The 23847-nt window shown below is 44.4% G+C and overlaps 1 protein-coding gene across 1 annotated transcript; it reads right to left on the bottom strand.

Moving 5' to 3' along the window:
• Positions 1 to 95: 95 nt before the first annotated feature.
• gnas (GNAS complex locus) lies at positions 96 to 23232 on the bottom strand. Its single transcript, XM_080496573.1, has 12 exons — positions 21374 to 23232; positions 16925 to 16997; positions 12585 to 12639; positions 12340 to 12459; positions 7193 to 7290; positions 4204 to 4258; positions 3844 to 3917; positions 3677 to 3735; positions 3462 to 3582; positions 2819 to 2949; positions 2143 to 2210; positions 96 to 2009 (listed from the first exon to the last, which is right to left on the bottom strand). The coding sequence occupies exons 1-12, from the start codon at positions 21510 to 21512 to the stop codon at positions 1863 to 1865; spliced, it is 1140 nt and encodes a 379-aa protein (XP_080352699.1). The 5' UTR covers positions 21513 to 23232; the 3' UTR covers positions 96 to 1862.
• Between the last annotated feature and the right edge of the window lie 615 nt (positions 23233 to 23847).

The following is a 23847-nucleotide window of genomic DNA, read 5'->3' as shown; positions in this document are numbered from 1 at the left end:
GTTTTTTTTGGGGGGGGGGGGGGGATTGGCCAAGCTATACAGCGCAGTATGACACCCACTTTAGCTCATTACACACGTACAGTCGTGATCAAGGCACAGGGATCTTCTAAAAGTTTTTTTTTCTTTTCAATAAAGTTGTACAAAATAATACATTTTACAGTCTGTACAAGAATAATAGTTCAGCAGTAAAGTAAAGACAGACTTACAAAGGAGCAGGAGGTCAGGGAGGGAGGAGGAATGATGGAGGGAGGAATGGCAGGGAGGTGCGAGCAAGTTGTTTGACCACGAACTTAAAAGAAGGCAAAAAAAAAAAAAGTCCCGCTTGTTGTCATCAACTTCATATATAATCTATATATGTAATTTTTGGGATCATCATACTTTATTTTCTCTTAAAACAAAAAACAAACAAAAAAAGACTTCTGGGAAATTAAAAGTGCAAATGGGAAAGGAGGTGGTGGTGAGAGGAGGAGGAGGCGATGAGAGGTGAGGGTGGTGGTTCAACTGGAGGAGGAGAAAGAAAGTGAGAGCGCACAGGGCACAATGGCACAAAGTCCACACAGACAGAAACAGCTGTGGAGACGGTAAAACAGAATGACAGTTCTCTTTAACTTATATGGTACGGTACTGCAGGAGGACGCGTTTCGCCCTCCATTCAAGTCCCATAAAAGTTGGTATTGTTTCTTTTTTGTTTTTAAATTCAATAGATCCTCCTCACTTGGTTTTTTTTTTTCTTCTTTTTTTGCTCCACAACCAACAAGGCAAAAGTCAGGTGGCAAAACAGTTTATGTGGAGAAGTCGTCGTCGTCGTCGTCCCCGTCAATCGTGGCCACGCTCCACGTGGGAACGACTCGGGCCAGTGGGCTCCGTCCCGGTCCGGTGAAGCTCCGACTCCCCCGGTCCGCCTCCGCAAACACGCCGGAGGTCCGTTCGTTCTGCCGTCCTGAGCACTCGGTCCGTTTTCAGTCTCCGAGGGCCGGTCGGGATAAATCGCCGGCGCCTCGACAAACCGGGCCACCCGCCGACAATCGGGGGATTCAACCCCCTACCCCCCCTCCGCCGTGGCGGCGGCGGCGCAGTCTGGTAAGAAGCAGGTGTGATACATTTGTATGTGTGCGAGCCGAGCCTGTAGTTGGATTTAAAAATGTTTGTAAGTGATAGGAAGGTTTGGTGTACATGGTTTGAGTTTAGTCCTGAGCACAGTGCTTGTGTGTGTGTGTATTTTTTTTTTTTCTTCTCCTTTCGTAACATACAGTGTTCAGTTCATCTGCTGTGATATATTTATTTCTCTATTTGCTGTCATTCAACAGTGATCTCTTTCCCAGTTGCACTGGAGCAGTAAGCTCTCTTAGTTTCCGTCCCGATCTCGGTAACGGGGGATGTCGCACAAAAATCGAACGCGGCTCAAAGCCTCCACGCTGCAGAACACTCAGTCCGAGCTGGGCCGCTGTGGGGTCTTTGAAAAGTGTGTGTGTGTGTGTGTGTGTGTGTGTGTGTGTGTGTGTGTGTGTGTGTGAGATTGAGACAATGCTGAAAGGTGAGGGGCTGGGAGTATGGCTGCATGTGGATACAAGAGTCTCTTTATGTGTTAGCCCCTTAAACCCTTCCATTAAAATAGCTCTTTTCTACAACAGGTAGGGAGTTTGCATCAGGGGGAAGTTTTGGGTTCAGTATGTGTTTGCTGTAACTGTGTGTGTGTGTGTGTTGAGTGTTCAGGCCCCCATTCTGTCACAAGAGCTCGCACACTTCTGTGGAAGAAGGGAGTTCAGAGACTCTGGGGGGGATTTTTGTGTGTTTTTTTTTTTTTTTTTTCCATAGTCCGATCTGCATTGTAGGTTTTTGAGCGAACGACTCTCGTCTCTCCATCACAACAGCTCGTACTGCCGCAGGTGCATCCGCTGGATGATGTCTCGACAGTCGTTAAAGACACGGCGGATGTTTTCCGTGTCCACAGCGCAGGTGAAGTGAGGGTAACAGTAGTGCCTCCCGTCGCCGCTCGCTGTACTGATCCTCTGTCGGGGGGGAGAGGAAACCATGTGACACCTTACCGCTGAAGAGCCCAGCTCTTGTTTTTAAACATCATTACAATTCTATGATTCAGACAACAGGAGGTTGAAATTGACAACAGATCCCAGGAAAACTCACCAGGAACTCGTCTCTAATGAAGTACTTTGCTCTCGTCACACGAGGGTCCTCGCCGGGCTCAGGTGTCGCTGTGAAAAGACACACGAAATGCATTAAGATACCAACGTGGAGACATTTCAGCTCTGGTGGGGTCGACAGGAAAACTTGTCAGACGTGTGTAAAATATATGACGAGCACTCGGGAACGTAAACAGGAGTGATGCTGGACGGGGGAAAAGTGCAAGTCTGACACCAGTAAAGGGACTTTTCTTTGTACGCGAGACTTTTTACTCTTAAAAGTGAAAATAGCCACAAAAGAGTTTCTCTCAGCATCTTGAAGTTTATCTCCTGCAGGCTCTGCTCAAACCAGCATCAATACTATTTGCTGTTTTTATGATTTTCCTCCTGCCAAGCTTATCGAAATTAAATTTACACAAATGTTTAATAATATAATTTCTAGAATCTACCGCAGACCTGGATACGCACCAATTTAGCGTTTCTTTACTGAGAAGTTCCTGTGTCACAATAATTGGAGAGGCATTGGTATTCTTTCACACCAGATGCCGTTTTCCTTTGAGAATGTTTGAAGGTAGTTTGGCCACAAAAGTGAATCCAACAAATCCTCAGTAATGAAACGTGGTCAGTAATGTAAAATGGTCAGGAATGAAACTACATTGAGCTGAAATAAGACTTCTCACCGTCATCGGGTGTCGTGTAGCGAGCAAATTCTGGAAAGTATTCCTCGATTTTGGACTTCCCTGCCAGCACCTTGTCTGCGAGCAGGTCCTGTTTGTTCAGGAACAAGATGACGGAAATGGTCCGCAGCCACCTGAGGAGAGCAAAACACAAGCTTTACCATCACACTTTACATAAAACGATGAAACTGCAGTCCAGTGAGACGTGAGGAAATGGTAGTTTGGAAGTTGTCGTTCCAAGAGAACAATAATTATTCCAGTTTATCAGGTCAGCCTTCTGAAAAAAGGACACAGTTATATACCAGGACTATTTAAAGTGAAAACCGTTTAAAATGGTCGTTTCCAGGTTGAGAAAACCAAAGGAAAACAGAAACCGACACATGTTCAATGTGTGTCAACTAATCACAGTCTGCCATTTTTGTTTTCTTAATCACGACGACAATTAGTTTTGATTTGTTGCTGCGGAGGCCCGGCTCTTGATGGTGTAATACTTCAACACACACAATAACAAAAAAAAACATGAGAAAGTTGTGTTGGCGGGCTTGATCGATAAGTGCAGCGACAATTCTTCTGCTTGAATCCATGGCGAACAGTTCGAGGAAGATGCTTCTGCGCAGGCAGACCGGGGCCGCAACCGTCTCCTTACCGGTTGTTCCAGATGTTCTTAAAGAGGTTGAGGGCTTCCTGTAAACGGTTGGTCTGATTGTCCTCTCGGATCACCATGTTGTAACTGCTACTGGCCACCACGAAGATGATGGCGGTTACGTCTGAGGACCGGGCGGAAACAGATAGGCTTCAGATGCACTGGAACGACGCGAGATTCAGGCAGATATAAAGGAAAGGCAGCTTGGGAGGAGTTACCATTAAAGCACTGGATCCACTTCCGACGCTCGTCTCTTTGACCACCGACATCAAACATGCTGTGATGAAGAAACGAGAGTCGAGGAGACGTGAAATACTGCCATCAGGTGGAGAGGCTACACCATGAACCACAGCACAGCTTTATCACTGCCTGTTGTTTTACTCACTGGAAATTAACTTTGTCCACTTGGAATCTCGTCTCGAAGATCCCCGATGTCAGAACTCTGCACCGCAGCAAGTCCTGGTGACGGAAAGTGGGAGGGGAAAAAAAACAACAAAACTGTCAGGATGGTTAAGATAAATCAGAATGTCTGAATGCTTTGGCTCTGAAATATCTGGGACGACACAAAATGACTTTATGATTTTGTTATTCAGGGTGAATGTTGATGTGGTGGCTCGTGAGCATCTTGAGGAAAAACGGCACCGCAGTGCAGGGATGAAAGGTGTTCGTGAAACGCCGATATGAGAAAACGGCAGATTAGAGAACTGTGTGCAATGTAACATGGTGCGTGAAGACGCTCACCCACCTGATCCGTGGGAGTGTAGTCACTCTGTTTCACAATGTCAATCTTATCTAGAAAGCTGAAGGAAAAAAAAAAAACAACAGAGAGAAAGAAAAATCAAGAAGGTTAGAAAACATATCTATACGTTATCAATCACAGAGCGGTCCCATGGTAGAAAATGCTTTTCCTCACAGGCTCGAGGCCTTTAATTCAGCAGACGACTCAACAGAAGCTAAAATAACGCGACGGGTTTTTGGGTGAATTTTCAGGACGAACCTAAAATGCACTCCAACCTTCCCATGTGAATTTAATGTGACCTTCTCCAAAATTCACAACAGATGTTTGATCCATGCGTCGGTGGAATTACAAGTGGTGTTAAAGCTTTCCCCCTCGTCAGGACGGAAGTGTCCACTGAGCTCCGTGTCATCAGCAGGTGAAGCAGAGAGACTGGAGGAGTCACAGAAAGACACAAAGTGGACATCTTTTGTCCACATCCCACCCTGATGACTGCTTCCACTCAACTCCAGGTTTATTTAAGAGAGGTGAGAGGCTGCTCAATACAGAACTCCTCTACAGTGACCAGCCCCTACTACCTGAATAACATCATCAGTCCCGTCATCGTGGCCCTGCATGAACAACACACATGACGACAAGGCTCCAGCTCATGGAGGTGGCATCATTAGGGAAACGGCTGCTGGAGGCTGGGGTTCCTCAAATGGAGAGACCTGCACTTTCTCCAGACTTGAATCCAATAGAAAACTCATGGGATCAACCGAGTTGCCATGTCGAGGCCCGTAACTCTGTACCGAGAACCTCAATCACCTGAGAGCACTTCAACAAAACTGGGACGTCTATCCTGAGCAGACGATAAGTCCACTTGTGAACGGCACGTGGCGTCGTCGTTCAGCTGCAACTGATGCTCCAGGCTGACAAGTTGTTGAGACATTGACTTTTCTTTATTGTCTACCCTCCACTGTTGTTGGCTTTCACCTCAATAGATAGTCTGAGATGAGGAAGTCACCAGTGCATGCTCCTGCTCGAAAGGCCCACTCTCATGATATAATATCAATGTGGCACAAGATTTTTACCTTTTATACAAATGTGACCTGAAACGCATAATAGGCCAAACTGTTTGTGAATTTGTTACAGAACACACTGGTGGTTTGATTGGTCAGTCAAGGAAGGATTCGTACTGTATTGTCCAAGTACACACATGGAGAGAGAGAGAGAGAACTGTAACAGAAGAAAGAAAAGTAAAGGGAACTCATACAGGTCCACAGAAAGAAAGTGCATAAAGTAAGGGGGGGGGAGAGAGAGAGAGAGAGAGCGAGAGAATAGTGGTGTCTGTCAGACATTACAGAGCAGATTTCAAAAATAGCTCCCCAGCGCCCTGGCCTGCAGCACGGTTACCATGGAGACACAACCACAGGCTCTATTAATAGTCTATCAGCGCCGATCTCGTGCAGTTGGAGGAGCTCCAGAGAGAAGACAGACAGACAGACGGACGGATGGAGAGGAGGAAGACAGAGGCGGAGAGAAAGAAAGCAGGAGCAAGATGAGTTTGTGTTTTTGAGGCTGTGCCAGCGAGAAGAAGGAGGGACTGTGAAGCTGGACTGTACCATCTCAGCCATCTGAGGTTGGAGGGAGGGAGGGAGGGAGGGAGGGGGGAAATCCTCCTCACGTTCACTATTAAAAGACCCCGAGTAATCTAAAGTTATACAGGAGTGAGTGCAATACTGGCTGAGGGAGATTTCGCCAAGAAAAAAAGAAAAAGTGTAGAGTTCAGGGCTGAGCAGCAAAGGTATCCTCCTCAACCAGCACCCCTCTTCTTCCTCCTCCTCCTCCTCCTCCTCCGAACATCCTCTGATCTGCAGATGACTCAGCCTCGGCCATGTTTGCTCCCAAACACTGCAAACTGCTGCAGTTACATGACTCCTTTAATATACATTCATTGTGCATTTTACACGCCCTTGCCTGGGAAATGTTCACTGGACAAAACTGTGCAGGAAGCCGTGAACAACAATCTACGACAGACTATTTGATTGTTGAGCTGTTGAGTAATCGGGACAACTCCGTAGATGTAGTTTTGTTCCGGTGTTGTTGGCATATGGGAGAACGTCTAGCCAACGTTAGTGATACCTAAGCATTGCCTTAATATTTATATTTCAAACAAAACAGAAAAAAAAAGAACTTCTCTTTAATCTAAGATCACATAAAGCTAAAATCAAATATTATATTAAATAGGTTACAGCTGGTAGTGGTGTCCTGGAGCCACCACTGGGTGTTCCCAAAGAGCCAGATTAGCACCTTGATGATTCTAAAGGACCAACCATGAACTTCTATTACAGTGTAATTAAGATTATTTGTCAACTTTTTTCTATAAGTGGAAGTAAATTAAATACTGCTGCAAAAACAGAGTAACAGGTGTCTCACGGAGACATTTGTAAGTTGCACAATGCACAAATACACGTTACAAAAGTGTTAAATAACGACAATATTAACTACTACAAGACTCCTTGTAGTTTAATAGTAGGTTTTATGAGGGCCACTGCCTGGACAAGCACGTGTCTAGACTTTGGGTGGAATGAATCTTCATCGCACCAACATCATTATCCTGTAACTGCAGGATTAATTAATAACTGGGTGATCTTACACCACTGTGTCTGCGCTGGCGTAAACTTTGTCTAAATGTCAAACAGATCAGTGAGAGTTCAAACAGCCACCAATTCTGGGGAGGAATTTCCTCAGAGAAATCCCAGGAAGTGATTCCAGGCATTTACGGAAAATTAGGGAAATGTTACAGAGGTTGGAGTCGGGATGAGTGTCACCCCTTATGATTTCCTACTGAAACGCATTTTTCTCAAAAGATAAAATATAACGCTCCGAGTAGATGTCACTCTTTTCCTTTTTTTTATTTTTTTATTTATTCTTTTTAAAGATTAGCTCACTTCCTGGCATGCAACGGACTTGGACTTTGCAAGAAACGGCACTCCGGAGAGCCAGAGTTACTTACTATTGTGCACAATCGATGAGCTGGTACTCGTTGGATCTCTCGTAGCACGCCCGGACGCCCTCGTCCTGCCACAGTGTTTTTGCATGATCGTAAAACTCCTGAGGAGGTAACGAAAGGAAGACACAACAGAACAATTAATGACACGAGGCAGAACTCGGAAGTGATAAAGACAGAGCAAAGGAGTCAGGCTTGTCCTCTTCTTGCAGGGTATGTTCAGTGGCGACAGGATTTTGGCTTCGAACAGAAGATTTTCTGATTCGTGCCTGTAATTTACACCAAATTTGATGGCGGAATGAAAAGAGGACAGGGTTGTCTGTTGTCTGATGTGTGTGTGTGTGTCTGGGGGCAGCGGGTGTTCGGCATTTCTGTTGACACCACACGCAGTGTACGTTGTGCCTGGGCGACGCCTGTGTACATATCTGCAAAGGTAAATAGGGGTGGAGGCAACGAGAAGCACCATGCTGCTATTCACAGAAGGCCTGTGGGAAATGCCGAGAAACGGCATCGATGAGGCACTCCACCTCTCCCCGTGCGCCTCCGTCTGCGTCCACGGCAGGTGTCGTGTGCAGATTGCACTTCGGGGAAGGTTGGAGGCAGCACAAGAAGCAAGGTGTTGCACATGTGCTACATCATGTCAGACATGCAAGGATCGCAATGAAAGATGGCGACAAGCACAGGAATCAAACCGAGCCTCTCTTATAAATATACATGGCGTGAAGATGGCAGATGTTTTGAAAAGTGGGGAAACAGAACAATCATTTATACTCTGAAAATGCACACAATCTGCAACATTGTGTGTGTGTGTGTTTTCCCTTGCTCTTCTACCTGCAAGGTCTCGGTTTCTTCCCTGCAGTGACTTGCATGTTTGACACCTGAACTAAAGGACTTCATCAAACGACATTTCAAAGCAGAAGTAGTGCACCGCAGTGTGAGACGTACAAATGTCAGAGAATGTCACCTGCTTTACTACAGCTACATTTACAGTCGAGATGTTGTGCTAAACATATCCGATGACAGTTCCACACTGTTGTAATACGGGAGTTGGCAAGAAAAAGGCCCTTTACTGGCAAATGTCCACAAGGTACAGTATGAGGATATGAATATAAGACACCAATTGGTTGTTTTAAGTCTGGAACTAATAATAATTATTGATCAACCCAAGGCTCACGCATCTTGTACGCATCTGTATTGAGGAATGACAGTGACTCAGCAGGGTGGTTTGTATGTGCAGCGATGTTCAAGTTAATGAGCAGACACTGTGTGTTGATATGTGTAAACTGATGCAGGCCAAACACAAGTCGCTTCCCCGTAGTGGACGGGGGATTTCGCACACACACTCAAACACACACGACGTGTCACTGGTGTATTTAAACTTGTGGGAAGTTGTGTGTCTTTTTGTAAAAGTCTTGTGATCCGTTTGAGTCCATTTCTGCTTTGAATAACAAAGGCATCGATCCACGATCGCTGGATGGAGTCATTCAAGGCTGTATATTTACTCTCACATTTCCAGTATTTAGACGATCGATAAACCTTGTAGCAACGTTTAACTATATGGGAACAAATTAATTTAGAAATAGCAAAACCAACTTGGTTTTGCACAAGGATCTACCAATAAAACAATCCATGCCAAACGTTTCTGACCAAATAGAGTTAATGTTTGAAAACCATTAATACATTTGATTGATGAAATACACATGCATGAGCAGGAAGCTCTGGCATTAATCATCATAAATATCTTATAATTTATTTTATAATGCAAGAAGTAATAAGCCCATCAACTGCCCAAGACAAAATCACTGATAAAAAATAAAATGCACGTTATCATTGTTCAGGCACGTTATTTTCTATGATAAATTATTCACAACAGCATTGACCCCCTTAGAAATGACAAATTCACCAAAACATTTAGTATATTTTTTTGCAGTTCCATCCAGTTAAAATACGAATGTCCTCATTGAAAATGGGCGCAGTGTCTTTGTTGATGTGATCCGATGACGCCCGTGAGCACACACCTTTCAGTTCACACACACACACACACGCGCTGATGCAGATTGCGATTTAAATACACCCCGTTTTATCACGTGGAAACTATGCAGCGCTCATCATAAACAAGTCAACCAACCAAAGAGGTCGAGCCAAACCCCAGTCGTATACTAATAATTGCTTCCCAACAGCTCAGCATGAGTGGAATTCATTGAGCAGCAGGGTGATTCAGTGGTTAAAGAGAGCATCCCGGATGTGAAAACTCCCACATTAGACTCCTGGAATAGCTGAGGTGCTGCTATAATGAATTTCCGTTGAGCAAGTCTGTCATTCTCGCCAACCATAAATCACTCAGGATGAAAGTGTGGGCTCACGAGTCGCCGCGTAAACGAATAGATACGTGAATGTTTCTGGTAAAGACCTGGATGTTTCACATGTTCGCTGATCATCAGCCATAATAACGCTTTGTTGTCATTGACGTTTTCTATAATGTTTGCCTTTAACGCACTGGAGTGGGGCTTTACCATCGTCCCACAATAAAAGTACAATGCACACTATTGGCTTTATCATCTTCCATATCGACACGTTGACACGTGGTCACGGTGATTGAGGGGAAACAGCCACCGAGCTTCAAAGTTTATCATCGCTTTTAATTTGTAGGCATCAAAGTAACACTGATTCTCAATTATTATTTTTTTTACAAATGAGTAAAATTATGAACCAGAATTTATACATCAATTATTTTTCCCCCAGCCAGCTGTTTAATTATCTGTTTTGTCTCAGCAGCTCAGAAATGCAGCAAACTTGGGGAAAAAAGATGATCATCCACTATTCTTAAGAAATTTGTTACATTTTTTCCTTTTTTTAAAGAAACTTTGCTTGGTGCTATGGCGTGCCAGATTGGACCGGATTTGGCCCATGGGCCTCATGTTTCACACCCCTGCATTAAAAAAAAAAAAGTTCTGTTGTGCATGACAGCAAAACTGATTTTGCTCATTTATAAACAGTCATGTGTTTGAAGAAAAACAAAAACAAAAACCTCCCTCTAACTTTTATGATGTAATGCTTCTTCTCCAATACAACCTTTTCCCCTCCTCTTTCTAGTAACGCTCACATTACAACAATTAATCTACACAACTGGGCGGCGAGGAATTCTAAGATACGATATGTGACACTTCACATTGGAGGAATAATGTACTGTGAAGCTTTTACTTTCTTCTAGATTAAAAAAAAAAATCAAACCCTCCAGACTGTTTGGACGCAGGAGAAGCACTTCAGTGCCTCGACGCTTCTTCCAAATACTAACTCTGGAACCTCATGACACAAACTAATGCACTCATTATCAGGTGGTTTAAAATAGTGGTTTTACCTCACCACATGGAAGAACAACATCCTCTGTGTCTATTTCTAGTCGAGTTAAAAAAAAATTGTAATCTTAACACCACTTTACAGTACCGTCATTGTTTCTTATTTTGGACTCTTGAAACTCAACTTTCCTTTCAGAAAAGTGAATGGGAGGTTAAAAAAAACAAAAACCCAAAACAACATATCTGATCACAGAAGAAACCAAACAAATAAAAACAGTTGTCTTTAGTTTCTAACATACGTGTTCCTTTTTAATCCCATATGGATCCGATAAAAAGTGTAGCCGATACGACGACACTTGGTACTGCAGCATGATGCTCGACGGAAACCCCAAACTTGTGAGTGAAGAGAAATTAGTTCAGATTTCTTTCTAATTATAGCCGTTGCCTTATTTCAGATTGGAACACGACTGTGTTGGTGGTCAGACATGGTCCGAACACATCTTTTGGCCAAACAGCAGGAAAAGGGACCGAAATGATAAAACTTGGATAAATACACTTATCTGAATGGTATTGACGACGGACATAATGTTTTAACAGGGAACTCACTCCAGATATGGCTACGCCTGTCATCAGAAGCATCAATAGTTATCACATCAATCTGGTAGCTGGTGGAGCGGTCGTCTCCCAATCTGAGGGTTGCAGGTTCAATTCCTTCAATTCTCTCAATGGACTGACAGTGCCTTGCATGGCAGCAGCCTCGATTGGTGTGAATGTGTGTGGGAATGGGTGAATGTGATTAACGATTGTAAAAGCACTTTGCACACGTTCTAACAGAGTTGAAAAAAACCAACAAAAAAACACAATATAAGTGAAGTCAAGTCCATTTAAAAACTCACATTATTTCATCTGTGAACTATGTCAATGTCATTCAGTGTTACTACATTTAACTATCAGCTGTGTATTAAATAAGAGGGGATGTAGCGTTCTGATGCCAGGGGAGAAATCAAAAGATAATCAGTCCCGTCATGACAAAACGCTTTCCCTCTGAGGAGAAACTGAACAAGCTGAAAATTGAATTGTTTGTAGCCTCACAGGACGTCAACAGTGAAACTCTGAGGTTTAGTCTCCTGGCGTGGACAATTAGTTAATGGGAATATCCCGGTGAGGGTTGGAGACGTTGGCAAACATTCCCCTCTGAATCACCTGTGAACCTCAGTGATGTCATCTGGGACTTTTCTGTCCTCTACACACACACACACACACACACACAGCCACCGAGTTCAACGTTACCACTGCTGCAAATCTAAATACAAAAAGCTGAATTGAAACATCGCTGTGAAATGGCACATGTTGTGTCTATTCATTTATGAAACACAAAACAGAAAAGACAACGAACACAACACACGACTGTATATTTCATTCTGCCAAGAGTGACGATCGACTCATCAGAAAGACGCAGGAGTTTCCCAGGTGACTGGCACCGTCGGTCTCACACACACACACACACACACACACACACACACACACACACACACACACACACACACACACACACACACACACACACACACACACACACACACACACACACACACACACACACACACACACACACACACACACACACACACACACACACACACACACACACACACACACACACACACACGGTTTAGCCCCGCCCCCAAATGCAAACAAACCAATAACAATCAACTACAATCTGCCTGGACTGGTATAAACATATTCAACTCCATAAGAAAAGCGTCAGTGTGCAGGCGGTCACCCACATGAGACTAAAAAGTGTTTCTGATGACAGTTCAGACTTCAGACTTCAGAGAGCACACTGGTTCTACTCACAGACGGAAACTCAAAGTCTTTCTGGTTGACGAGGTTGAGAACGTATTCGATCCGGTACTGGTTGTCTGGACAGGCCAACTGCACCGGCGGTGTGAGGGTGCTCATGGCCGTCACTATGGTCTGTTGAGAACACACACACAAAAAAAAGAAGTGCTGATGAGTATTAAACAAAAGCTTAAAGCACATTTTTTCCCCCCACTGTTGTTAAAATAGTAAAAAATATCCGAGATCACAATGACACTTACCTCGATAGCCTCTTTAATATTATTCTTGATGTCCTGAATTTTCTGCTTCTTTTCTCTGAAACAGACACAATGACAGTCGGGTTTAAGACGTTTCCTGTCCAGCAGCAACAAAAACAAGAAGTATATTGTCGGGTTGGCTTTGTGTTTTCGGTTAGATATCGATTTCATCACTTTTTACACAGTGTTGTGTTTCATGAAGGTTCATTTTCCTGTGTTAAAGGGGGTGTGAGGATGGAAAGCAAATCCATGTTATGTGTGCAGGAGAAAAAAACCTGGTTGGAACCAAAGAAAACAGACAAGTCAAACTGGCACGATGTGTTAAACACAACAACAAAAAAAAAAAAACTCCCATCGAGTCTGAACGGTGAGTCGAGACACTACTTGGTGTTTTATATCCACTGTAGGTTTAAAATCCCTGCGTCGACTTCAGAAGTGTTCCAAAAAAAAGGAACCCCATGTTACCGTGACACGGTGCAAAAACAGAGCTGTGCATTCACCTTGTTTTTGATCTGAGAGGATAAACAGACCTTCGTCGGCACGCGTGGTCGAACAATTATGTCTGAGTGCCGTGAAGGAATCGCTGTGTGTACAAGACGCTTGGACTGCGTGTGACAGAAATGTTTCTAATAAAAGGCGAGCGGAGAGCCGGTCGGTCTATCTTTCACCTTGAGCCGGCCGGGACAACAGCGCATCGTGTTTACAATAGTTGTGTGTCAGTGACAAAGGGCGAGACGGGCCTCCGAGCCGCCTGCTCCCTTTCTACCGTTTTCGTTTCCCCGTCGGGCACCGCGTGCCGGCGTGCCAGGCCTCTATCGAGGGGAGGGTTTTCGGTGCGACACATTTAATATGCACGTCGATTAGATCGCCAAACGCGGCATGACCGTTCACTTCAAACTTAAAAAGGTTAAAATCTGTGAAGGCCTCGCTCTGAAAGCATTTCTGCTGTTAATCTACACACACACACACACACACACACACACACACACACACACACACACACACACACACACACACACACACACACACACACACACACACACACACACACACACACACACACACACACACACACACACACACACACACACACACACACACACACACAAGCCTTCTGAGGGCCTGTAAGCTCGGACCACTCTTACATTTCTCACATATAACATTTGCCTTCAAATAGATAAATGACAAAACATCATATGGGTATTGCATGAACTGTAATGGGTTTGTTGTAGATAGTTAGAGCCAAAGTCGTAGTTTCACATGCACACTAACCTCTTGTTCCTCCCCTATTAAGATTCAGACTAATAAGCTTTATTGTCATCTCTCTTATAGCAACATGTCACATTCACAGTCAGATAAATAACTAGTCTATGGCAAGGTGGAGTATTAAAGTGCAATAGTTACTGTCCATTGGCTGGGAGGTAGTAGTTTGGTCTCATTTAGCATAGTTTGAATTAAAAAAAAAGGATACGGTTGCATTTTTAGTCCAAATTATTAGAAAAACTACTCGACGACACTGTACACCAGGAAAACGAGGAGAGAGACAGAAAACACTGGGTAAAATCCAACTGTATTGTGTTGGCGAGAGCCATTTTCAACCTGATCTTCATTAAAAATCACATGACTGAGTGTGTGTGAGCGTGAAAACACTTGCTTACTGTGTAGTTAAAACAGTGAGGGAGGAAGGCAACGAGACACGAGACCAAAGAGCCGTTGCAGAGATCCTGTGTGTCGATATATTACACATTTGCATTATTTCCTCTTGGCAGGTGAAGGCTAAATGTCAGCGACTCGCAGAGCAAGTGTGAAATCAACAGTGGCAATAAAAGCGCCGCGCCAACGCGTCGTCTTCATACATGCTGAGTCATCAAAAACGTCTTTTGTGTCTTTAACAGCACAGTACACGTCAAAAAAAATATGAGATATAAATTTAGTAAATACAAAAAGAGATGAGAACTTTAGATTTTCCAGAATACGACGCTCTCTCGTCACCGGATAAACCATAGAGAACGATATTTTTCATGCTTATTCAGTGAAATAACAGCGAGGAAGGAAAACAGGCTATTGTCTGGCATAACCCTGACACTTTCTCCAACTCGTTTGTTTAATGAATCTGTTGCAAGTAAAGGGATTGTAGGACACGATGGCATTATGGAGGAGAATGTGACTCAATGCGAGGTCACAACTGAAAAGGGGGACGGCTCAGCTCACCGTGAGGAACTCAGAATTACCCCCCCCCCCCCCCCCCCCGCTCACCAGTTCCTGTGTGTCCGTCTTCTTGTTTTTCTGTTGACTTTATGACCACAGAATTTACTGCTCCGATTCAAGCAATTAGCTAAATATGAGGCCTTCCACTTATCCGACCACCTCAGCGCTGCAGTGAAAAAGGAGCGGGATAGTTTGATGCCTTGGCCAAGGGCAGCTCGGCAGCGATTGTTCATGATTGTGGACAGCCGAGTCATTCATTCATTCTTTCCCTTCTTCCCCCAAAACCACGCCAGCAATTGGAACCAGCAGTCTTCCGGTCACAAGACAATTACTCCGACTTCACCACAACACTCGATCCATTCACACCGAATCTCCCATCAGAAGCATTTCCGATCCTTTCAACTCTCAGTTTGGTGTATTTTTATCCTGACTGACGAGTCGAACACATTCAAACACAGTACTGTGCTTTAATCATGTGAGCGTCCAACAGCTAGTGGTCGACAAGACTCTCACTTTGTCCACACAGATAATTTGTTGTTGCACTTTTAACGCGCGCACACACACACACACACACCAAAGTATTCAATATAACTGCACAATGGGGAAACAAAGAGGTCTGATGAATACACGTCAAGCTGACGAGTACGAACTGCAGTATTAAAGTACACAACGGTACTGACAATGTCTGTGACGTGTGTCTTGTTAATGGAGACGAGTTGGACACACACACACACACACACACACACACACACACACACACACACACACACACACACACACACACACACACACACACACACACACACACACACACACACACACACACACACACAGTGTTGTGGAGTCACGCGCTGGGTCATATGCTCTCGTCCGCCTTAGGTGCTGATTTTCTAGTTTAACCTTGCAAAGATGCTTGCAGCTCCACCGATACGTGACGAGGCGCCGACACACACACGAGATGAAGTTAAGGGTCCAAAACTAAAAGCATCAGAAATGTAATGTTTTGGCAGAAAGAAGTCAAGAGTTGTTTGACATTCATCAGTTCAGTATCTTTGCAGAGCAAATCAAATGTGTTCAGACAACACAATAGAGGGCGGGGACTAAATATCTTCAGTTTTTTTTTTTAATAGATCTGAATAATTTACCTTCTTGTTATACATCATAAAAATTATATTTTAGAAACATAATCCAGAGAGTTTAGACAAATGTATAGACCTATTATTAAAAAAAACCCAACTCCAGTGTAACCAACTACTGGGTCAGCCTGACTGAACATTTGTGAAAAGAATATAGTGGCATTATATTTTGTTCTACTCCAGGTTTCATTGGACTCTAGTTGGTAATATTAAGTTAATACACAATATTTATGAGCTTTCAGTACATTTAATATCCATAATAAGCATAGTGTCCCTTCTTAATTCATACTCCACTTACGCCGTTTTATAGAGCACCGACCTTTCTTTGAGTATAATATGAAATATCATCAACAGCTGCTGGGAAACATAGGTAATAAATAGCATGACGAAATCCTAGTTAGATGGTTTTCCAACATGCGCTCTGCAGTGACGACAACCAGGACTCATTTGAAGTAAAGCTGCTTTTACGATTGTAATTAATCCACATTATACTCAGAACAAAGTTGGGTCAAACATCTGTTTCAACAACATGATTGACAGTTTTGCTCTCGTCATGATTTCCTGTCAATTTTTTTTTTAAGTATAATTCTGTGAAAAGAATTTTGAATTACAATCTGAGGCAAGCTCAAATCAATTACGCACCCTCTTCATACTATACTGCACGTGTGGACTCACCGTCAGCCTATGTGAGGGAATGACACGACTGTGTGTCGTTCATGATATCAGATTATACTGACGAATATACGGTTGATACGATGATCCGTGAACTCTCTTTAATTACAGGCTTCACTAACAACACTGAGATTAACGAAAAATGTTGAAGTCTCGTATGTTGCGCTGACTTTCAAGGACACGTGAACCACCGCAGTGGTCTCTGCCGGGGTCCGAGGGGACGAGCACGTCCAGCCTGGAATCGAGGGTTCTTTTTCCCCGGAAGAGCGGCCTCGCTTTAGAGGGTGGAGCAGACGGCAGACGCTGCTCCGCTCACGTCGTACTCACTCTGCATTGAAGCCGTTGACGTGCAGGATCCTCATCTGCTTCACGATGGTGCTCTTTCCCGACTCTCCGGCTCCTGGGAGGACAAGAGAGGACGTTAAACATCGCAGGGCGGCGACAAGAGCACACGTGTTCCCGCAAACGCCAATAAAGAAACAAGTTCATCTTCAAGACGGCTACAGATTATGAGTGCATCTTTTTTCTGCAGCGCGCCTCACAAAAGCTTTTGATTTCATGAAGTTTAGGAATTGTTTTACACCAAATGAAGTGCATTCTGACACCCCCCCCTCAGCAGACCAGAATCTATTTAATACGCCACAGTGACTTTTTGGTGGAAACCGAAACCTGTGGAGGCAAGGACAGTGCTGCCTGCCAAGGCTGAAATAATAAACTGGATTTGCCCCCTTGATACAGAGACCACAGTTACACATTCACATGTTTAAAGAGAACTCCTGGAGAAAGTTTAAGCTCGACCTGTAAAACATTATTGAATATAAAAGTGTCAAACAGCCAAACTGTTCAGAAACATCACGTGAGATGCAACTTGGAATAAATCTCACTGTGCTGTCACCACACACACACACACACACACGACTTCAGGCCTCTGAAGGCGGACCGAGGTACCGAGATGTTCCCCCTTTAGATCAAACTGGTTTGTCTTGTCGTTCCCACAGAATCTGGATTGGACTGTGGTCAGGAGAACTCGGAGGCCAAATCAACACCTCACACTGGTTGTGCATCATCATATTATGAAAGGTGACGGCCATCAGGGATTATGTTTCCATGAAAAAGTCCACACGGTCTGCAATAAACTACTTGAAGCATAGTTGTTGCACCGTCATGGTACATGACGGTGCAACATCTGCCTGGATGGCGGGAGCAAGGCTTCCAGCAAAACGCCGTGTAAAGAACCATACTGCTCTGAGCAAGGCTTCAGTTCGGGACCCAAAACGGTGAATGCACAAGATGACTGGAAAATGTGACCAATCGGATCAGACCATGTTCTTCCATTGCTCCAGCGTCCACCTCAGATGATCATGAGCTCATTGTTGGTACAGCAAGGCAGTTCTATAAGCAACCAACTGTGACGCATTATGTATTCAGATGAGAATCAGCATTAACTGGACTTGTCCATCACCAGATGTACATTTCGACAGTGCTGCCGTGGGTAAAAACAACCAGGAGAACTCTTAGCTAACCTATTTTTAGTCCTCAGACCACAGACTGAATGAAGAGAGTGGATCAGTGGAGGAGACTCGCCCACTTAATGGGTAATATGCTGCCCCCGCTGATTTGGAGGGTAATTAAACTCCTCCAAAAAGTTTCCTCAAAGGGAGACTTTTATTGTTAAATGCAAAATGAAACCTATCAAAATGTGAGACCTGACTGACGATTAATGTAACCAAGCTGGGATTCAGCTTCAGCGTCAATGTCATACAGCTGATTGGACAAACTCTCTTGTCTCTTAATAACCTACCCCTTCAAATGTCTTGGCTTCAATCCCTTCTCAAATACTAACTGCTTTGTTCGACCAAACGACCAGCGTCGTACTCTTTGTGTCCTAAAAGGAAATTGTGTCGTCAGGGTGCAAAAAAACAAGCTGAAAGAGATTGTCCACAGTTCTAAGACAGATTTCTTGAGTATGTCAGTCTAAAACACATTTAGAGACAGGAAGATGTCACAGCACGATGAAATTCAACCTGCCGGCACTTTCACAGTGACGTTGAAGTTGCTGGACAGTGTGTGTAGCGAGAGAGTGTGTAGCTAGAGAGTGTCTTAAAACACACAAAGCAGTGTTTGTTTTTTTATCACTCTTGTAAAAGGCTTCGTTCATGACAACAATGAATGTTTGTAGCTGAAAATCTGTCTTAAACATCATTGGGAGGCTTGTGTTTGGATGTGCGCTCCTTGTTTTACAGTCCTATCATGATTACCTTAACTCAAAGAATTAGTTTGTAGCCCTGAACCTGGTAAAAACAAAACAAGCTCCTAAAGAGCTGATCCAGTCAAATAAAAGTGGAACGCCCAACTCTTTAACAACTTGACAATGTGTCATCCTCTGGCAATTTTGGCGAGATTTCCGCCCAAGGACACAGATTTTCTTTGGCCACGCAGGTCACAGAGGAGTCAAGGTGTTGAGCATTTCAGTGCATCAGCACAAATGTGGTCAAGATGGAAGCTTGTGCAAAAAGACACGATAATGTGATATGCACATTGTATGGAAATGTCATGAGATGAGACTCGGAGATTGGGAACAAAGGTCAAACAGGTTTCCGATAGGTCTGCAAAATAAAAATCTCGCAGTTTGCATTGTGTTCACAGCGGGAAGCAGAAGGCTGCTGGTTATATCACTCATGACAAACTTCCTGACAACACAAGGGGCAAGTGTGTAAAACATTTAACTGTCGGAGAAATGCTGCAAACCTGATGCAACGCTGTCAGTCAATGTAGCATTTACCGCACTTAAATCACCGACAGCTGTACAAATAGTTTGGCAGCCACCCATTTGTTGTGTGTACACAGAGCCGTCCCGTTTATTTGTAAACAATGCGGAGATAATGCATTTCAATTCAAGTCCAAATAAATGTCGGCAATGGCTTCACTATCATGTTCAGGTCTATGGTGGACCGTTACTGTCATTTGAAGGAATCGCAGGTCAATATAGGTATAAGAGGACTTGTCCCCAACACAAATATCATTACTGCCGCTCATGTTTTCTACAGTTGGAAGATAAATTCAACAATAATAAAACAAGGAAGTTTAAAAATAAAATGGGAGTTTACTTAACCCACAATTTATCCTCTGTATTGGTCATATTTGTTTTTTTTTTTTTACAAATACACCAGATATGACTACATGCATGAGTTAAACTTTAAAGTCGTTACTTTACCCGAAAGGCTCCAACGTGTACAAATGTCATGGTGAGGTCCTCACATCACATATTGTGTCACGGCTGTCGTTGCCACACTTGCAAGCGAAACACACCCAGCTAAGACGAACCACAAACTTCTTAACATTTTAATTAGATTATCTAGTTAATCCATTCAAACTGACTACTTAATCCAATGATCAGTTCAAACTGTGAGTCTCAATTACACCGAGTAATACGAGTCAAAAGGCCAGGCCACGAAGTCGAACTGAAAGACTGAGGGGAAAAAAACAAAACAAAACAAAAACCCAGATTCAATAAGTTCTGCTCAGCAAATAAATGGATAACATTTATGCGTTGCAAAGGCTGACGAAGAACATTGCCTTATTTGTGGTCGACACTGTAAATATTGATTGTATTATATCAGATCCTATCTTTTCCCAATATGGACACAAATGAAACAAAAGATTGAGCAGACTTCTTTTTTTTCTCTCCCCCCACCTACACCGGGTCTGAACTGAGAGTGACCCTTTTGTGCTTCATTTGGGTTTGTTCACTCCTAAAAATATCTTCCAAAAGTATGCAGAAAGACAAATAACAGACCGTTGGGTCCACAGGTCTGCATTTAACTCAACCTAGAGGATTATATAATTGAAAGGAACTTTACTTTAACCAACGCCAGACATCTTTGTTTTGGTTTTCATGTGGGTCCCGTCCTTCTGCTCTCCAAAAGTCACCGCAACTTCCTCCCAAACATAAATACCGGTGTGTCATACAAATGTGCACCCTCTGTCAAGTCGCATTCCTAAAATAGTCCAGTTTGCAATTTTAAAAAGAACACACTGCAAATACAATTTGTTTGAGGTCCCGGGGCCTGCGAGCGGACAGTCGGCGAGGGTACAGACGGAAGCATGGCAGGGAAAGTTAGACACTCTTATTTGTCTCTTATGTAACGCTGGAGACCCGGCCCACCTCCAGCTCACTCTGTCACACACACAACCACATGTGGAGTCTTACACATGTCCATTTCTTCATTTACTCGCTTTCGGTGAGGGCAAGAAACGTCACAATTGGCCGACAGACATACAAACTTTGCATATATTGTGAAACTTTGATGACACTTTTTTTTTTTTAAACCTTGCAGGCGTTATCAGGACTGAAATGATTCCTGTAGGTAGTGGAATGGAAAGAAACAAGATTTAGATCAAGTGAAATATACACACGGAAGAAAAAAGGCTCTAAATGCCCGATGGCCTCAGTTCGGATTGATTTGCTGTGATGTGATTTACTCCACATGACTGGAACCTCTCAAAACTGAGCAGTGGCGCTTTGCCCGAGTGTATTTTGGTTGCTGGTAGTTGTGGGTTGCCAGTTTGACAGCAACATGCTGAAAAGCCAGCACAGTGCTGCATTTTGAGCCTGATGCAATGGCAAAGTCACACTGTTGACAATGTTTCCCCAAAACAACATCCCAGCAGGTTATGCAGGGAGGAAGCAAAACCCCAGAGGCCTTTCCCTGTGAAACGGGCACAGAAAAGACATTCAATTAAAAAAAATCAAAAATAAAAAGGAGCCCAACTCACCTAGAAGTAGTAGTCTGTGCGTTGCTCTGTATATCTGTTTATCTTTTTGGAGCTGCTTCTCGATCTTTTTGTTGGCTTCTCTTTGTGCCTTCTCCTCATTTCTCTGGTCTTCGGTCTTACTGTTGCCCAAACAACCCATCTTCTCACAAGAAAAAAGAAAAAAAGGGGGGATCCAGGGGAGGAGGAGGTGGTGGAGGTTGAAGAAGTACTAGTGGAGGTGGAAGGAGGAGGAGGTGGAGGAGGAGGAGGAGGGACGCAGAAAGAAAAATAAATAGAATAAACTAGGCTAGATCCCTTGTTTCACCCACGGATTTGGCAACAACGCTCTCCGCATTTACACTCGCTGTGGTTTCTCGTCTTGATGCAAGAAACACACACACAAAAAAGAAAAGAAAGGCAGTCAGCAGTGTAGAAACTGTGTGTCCATAAGGCGTATTTTTGCTGTCAGAGAGAAAGAGCAGGATACACGGAGGCCGCCAACAGTCCGCTCGATCTCCTGCTTCACACTTTTCTCTCCTTCTCTCGCCTTCCAAACTCTCTTCTGCCCCCCGGACTGTAATCCACACCGTGCGCCAGGGTACCCACAAAAAACAACAACAACAACAACAACAAAAAGCGGGGTTTCACTTCAAGCGGAGGCAGAACAAACAGCCATCGTTTGCATCCCCCGAAAGCCCGGGTCTTGCGTCTCACTGCTGCCCGTGACAAGGCGCCCGACGCGGCGCGTGCGCAAGGCTCGCCCGTGCGGTGGCGCGGCTCGTTTCCACGTCGCCTCTCATCATAAACCTTCCCATAAGGCGGACACTACAGCCGAGTCCTCTTCGTTTTTGGGGCCAGGGCAGCGGGTAGAAGAGAGAATAATATTGTCACCGACCACCCCCACCCCCCTGAAAATAAAATAAAAAAACAAAACAAAAAAAAAAGAGAAAGAAAAGAAACTAGCTACATGTGTGATATTCTCCCCGCTTCCGTCGTCACCCGGCTGCTTCTCATTCTCCGCATCGAGTCGAGCAGCAGAAGACGGTCCTGAAGTCACTCCGCCGCCTCCGACTCAGCCGAAAAAACACATCCAATATCCCCCCGATGTGTCCTCCTTATCTGTGATGACTGTGTTTTCTCTTCCAAAGGGCCTTCTCTCTCTCTCTCTCTCTCCCTCTCCCCACCTCTCTCTCTCTCTCTCTGCCCCTCGCTTTTGTTGCTCAAATGTGTTATCAGTCCCTCACATCGCCGCCGAGCCTCCAAAACTGCGCACCGATACACTTTTTTTTTTTTTCCAAATCTCCGGCCGGGCTGCGGCGACTCCCGCGAAGAGCCGCGGCACAAAACAACACTTTGGGAGGAAGAAAAAAAAAAAAAGAAAAATGAAGGCAAAAGAAAACGTGACCGTGGTGCGAAAAATCCCTCGAAATGTATCCACGTTTCTTGCAGGCGAGGAAGAAGAAGAAGAAGAAGAGTTAAAAAAAAAAAAAAAAAAAAAAAAAAAAAAAAAAGCAGCAACCCCCGCTGTCAGGCTCGGCTGTCGGAGCCCAACAGACGGCCTGTGAATGCGACGCACACGCGCTGTCAGACAAACACACGTTTTTACAGATGAATATTCCTCCCGAATTCGCGCTGGGTAAACAGGCTACGGGCTCAACGCTGCATGTGCATTTACGTTCACGCTAAAAAAAAAAAAAAAAAATAGGACACGAGGTTGTTGTGGCGGCACATTCCCACCGTGAAGGCCGCTCCCCTCCCGGCCGCTGGTCGAGGAAGGTGAAAGACAGGAATAACCGATTCTCGGAGGTTATTATTTTCCCTCGCGCTCTCGCTTTCTCCCTCCCCGAGAATAGTAGCCTACATTGAGGAGATAGACAGCGCCGAAGAGAGACGGGGTGGGGCCACACGGCGCTCATTGAACCCTGGGAAGGAAGGACCGAGAGGGAGGCGAGGAGAGGCCGCTGCGCCCCCGTCACGTGGCCCGGGCGGCGGAGCCGCGTCAGCGGCGCGGCGGTGCGCAGGAAGCGAGCGGCGCCCTCTTCAAAGGAGCCGCGCGCACGGTTTGTTTCCAGGGTGGGGAGTCCTGCAGCAGCGGGGTCAGGGGTCAAGGGGGGGGGGGGGATTCCTGCAAGAGAGAAAAACAGAAAAGGACATTATCTTAAAGATCCGGCAGACACAAATACGCTGCATGTACAGCAGGGGTCACCAAGTCTTTTCAAACAGAGAACTACTGCAACTCGGTAACTATTGTTATGAGTATATTATTAGTACATGTTGCTCACGAGTGTCCTGATGAAGGTTGCATGTCTCCCTCCTGTTCAAAATGCATTGGTCTGAAACAGGGGTGTCAAACATAAGGCCAGTGGGCCAAAGCCGGCCCCCCAAGAGGCTCCTATCTGGTCCGTCACACCATCAAGCTAATTGTAAAAAGAAATTCAAAGAAAACATTTGCTTTTTTTTTTTTTTTTAAAGTAGTGGACACAACACATTGGGCC

Source organism: Blennius ocellaris, assembly GCF_963422515.1.
Source record: "Blennius ocellaris genome assembly, chromosome: 5".
Classification (NCBI taxonomy): Eukaryota; Metazoa; Chordata; class Actinopteri; order Blenniiformes; family Blenniidae; genus Blennius; species Blennius ocellaris.
The sequence above is the reverse complement of the archived record's forward strand: the minus strand, read 5'-3'. Positions and strand labels throughout refer to the sequence as shown.